General features: G+C 41.9%; 1 protein-coding gene across 1 annotated transcript; it reads left to right on the top strand.

The window, feature by feature from the left end:
* The first annotated feature begins 1,033 nt into the window (after positions 1-1,033).
* LOC116224555 (cerebellin-2-like) lies at positions 1,034-2,518 on the top strand. Its single transcript, XM_031584625.2, has 3 exons — positions 1,034-1,464; positions 1,626-1,751; positions 1,901-2,518. Exons 1-3 carry the CDS (start codon positions 1,074-1,076, stop codon positions 2,182-2,184), a joined length of 801 nt encoding a protein of 266 aa, XP_031440485.1. The 5' UTR covers positions 1,034-1,073; the 3' UTR covers positions 2,185-2,518.
* The last annotated feature ends 318 nt before the right edge of the window (positions 2,519-2,836 follow it).

The following is a 2,836-nucleotide window of genomic DNA, read 5'->3' as shown; positions in this document are numbered from 1 at the left end:
TGCACGTGTCTGTTCACCCTGTGGAATATGACAGTGCAGAAACGAGCGGAGGACCTTTCATGACCTTTCATGACCTTTGACCTCTGTGTGTTAGAGGCTGATGTCTGATGTACTTCTGAACATGTTCTCCTGTGTGGTGAGCTATCTCCACCCAGCTTCACCGTTAGAACAGAATAAAACCCAAACCAGCTGCTTCCCTCGCTGTGTGTTGTGTGAATCTGTTTCATTCTCCTCAGGTCTTCTCCTCCTCCTCAACTTCTACCTCTCATCATAAAGTTCATAGTGGAACATCAAATGGATCTAATGGTGTCACTTTGCAACCTTAGGTGGGATGATAGGTCCCTGTCACATCCCCTATAATCCTCTAAACTCTAGCCCCGGAAATGCTCCTCTCAGATGTAAAGTGGATCCCTGATTTAGTACCTGCAAAGTGTTCAAAATCTTTGTTCATTCCATGTTCATTCTGAAGCAAAATCAACAAAACACAACAACACAACTGAACACTGAGATCATGACACAAGTGAAACACAACACAACTCAACACTGAGATCATGACACGAGTGAAACACAACACAACTCAACACTGAGATCATGACACGAGTGAAACACAACACAACTCAACACTGAGATCATGGCACTAGTGAAACACAACAACACAACTCAACACTGAGATCATGACACGAGTGAAACAAACACTCAACACTGAGATCATGACACAACAACACAACTCAACACTGAGATCATGACACTAGTGGAACACAACAACACAACTCAACACTGAGATCATGACACTAGTGAAACACAACACAAGGGAGCAATAGATCAGCCTAAAATCTTACTCCTAAGCCACAGAAAACTGTAAACAGAACATGGACTGAACTTTATTAGAAAATGGTCAAGTAAATGTATAACTATCATCTGCTGAATATATCTCCACAACTGAACCTCTATAAAAGCTTATGGTTAGGCTTCCATAAAAGAATGATAAATGATTAACATAAGTCTGCTAAAAGTAGGGTATGTAAGTCAATGGTTAGGACAGATGTCATTGAAAGGGATTGTGTCCGCACAAAATGAAGGGAACTCTCATTCTGGTGTCTCTGCTTGTCTCCTGGGTGTGTGGGCCTGCTGCAACAGCAGTGCTGGATCCAGACGTCCCCTCTGAAGATGGACACGGCACAGAGAACAGTAACGAGATTCAGAACTACAGCAACCAGAGTGCACCAGAGGTCTGTCAGCTCAGCACCTGTGAGCTCCTGCTTAGGGCGCTGGGGACCATGCAGGGGAGGATGAGGGCCATGGAGACCAGGCTGGAGGCCAGCGACACAAAAGCAGTGGCCATGGAGACAAAAGCAGTGGCCATGGAGACAAAAGCAGTGGCCATGGAGACGAGGCTGGAGGCCAGTGAGACAAAAGCAGTGGCCATGGAGAGTGAGATTGAGCAGTTAAAGAGGGCAAATGCAGGTGAGTTGATGGGAGTGAGAGAGACATATATATAGAATATACAGTATGTATATATATATATATATATATATATATATATATATATACTGCACTTTGAGCTGCATTCTGTGCATGTAAGGTGCTATACAAGTTGATTATTATTATTATTATGTCTTTTCCAGACAAGGTAGCATTCTCCGCTTCTGTTGGGGGTGATGAATACCAGACAGGACCTTATAATGTACGAACACATCTAAAATACAAGAATGTGCTCACCAACCTAGGCAATGCCTACAATCCATCCACAGGTATATGCAAACATATGCAAAAGTGCATGTTGAACTGAATTTATATGGAAGGATGAATTTATATGGTTGCATGAAGACTACTTATTTGTGATTGGATTTATCCTGCATATATTTATTTTGATTCTTTTTGTGTCTTTTGTCTGTTTTAGGAGTATTTGTTGCCCCAGTCAGAGGAATGTACTATTTCTACTTCTGCTACCATGCTGGTCAACAGAACAGGGGAGCTTTGTCCTTACACAAGAATGATCAGATCATAGCCACTACTTCACATCGTACAGCAGAGAGCGGTATGACAGAAAACGGATCCAGTGGTGCTGCATTGCAACTGGAGGTGGATGATCATGTCTATGTCATTCTTCATGGTAACAGCTGGGTTTGGGATGGATCATACCATGAGACTATGCTCACTGGCTTTCTGGTCACCCGGTTGTGATATGTACAAACTGCGCTAAACTGTATTTGAAACACATTTATGTATCTTCAGACAGTTCGTCAAAAAGTTAATATTTGAGAGTAATTGACAAACATTGCAAAATAATGAATGTGAATCACTACAATTCAGAATCTGATTAAATAAAGGCAAAGCAGTTATGTTCTCTGTGTGTTGATGAGTTATGTTGAGGACCTGATCACTTCTTCTAGGATTTATTGCGTGTACAAGTTTACAAGTAACCCAATGTGTTGAGTTGAATATACCGCAAGTGTCAATTCAGTGTTCCTGAATCTATGCATTCATATTAAATATTTACCAAGGTACTAAATGCTAAGATATGACAGTAGAATTCTTCCATTCTGTTGGGGCTAATGGACACACAGGATCATGTAATGTACAGAACTCTAAAATACAAGACAGTGCTCACCAACCTACCATGTGAGCGTGAGAGGATTGGCCGCTGTGGAAAGTCCCAAACCAATAGCACAAGGCATTTGACATCTTCTCTTTTACCTTTAAAAAAAGCAATAAGACAAGCATGAGAGTGGGGTTACTTAGGGATATCCTCAGGGCTGTGATTCGGCTGTAGACTGTGGGGTTACTAAAGGGCCCGTCACACCATGACGTTCTGGTCAACGTTCTATGATGTTAG

This window comes from Clupea harengus, chromosome 18 (assembly GCF_900700415.2).
Source record: "Clupea harengus chromosome 18, Ch_v2.0.2, whole genome shotgun sequence".
Lineage (NCBI taxonomy): Eukaryota > Metazoa > Chordata > Actinopteri > Clupeiformes > Clupeidae > Clupea > Clupea harengus.
The sequence above is the reverse complement of the archived record's forward strand: the minus strand, read 5'-3'. Positions and strand labels throughout refer to the sequence as shown.

Coding starts and splice junctions, on each gene's coding strand:
- LOC116224555 (XM_031584625.2), top strand. CDS start 1,074: ATGAAGGGAACTCTCATTCTGGTGTCTCTGCTTGTCTCCTGGGTGTGT. Junction 1,465..1,625: donor GTTAAAGAGGGCAAATGCAG/GTGAGTTGATGG, acceptor TGTCTTTTCCAG/ACAAGGTAGCATTCTCCGCT. Junction 1,752..1,900: donor TGCCTACAATCCATCCACAG/GTATATGCAAAC, acceptor TGTCTGTTTTAG/GAGTATTTGTTGCCCCAGTC.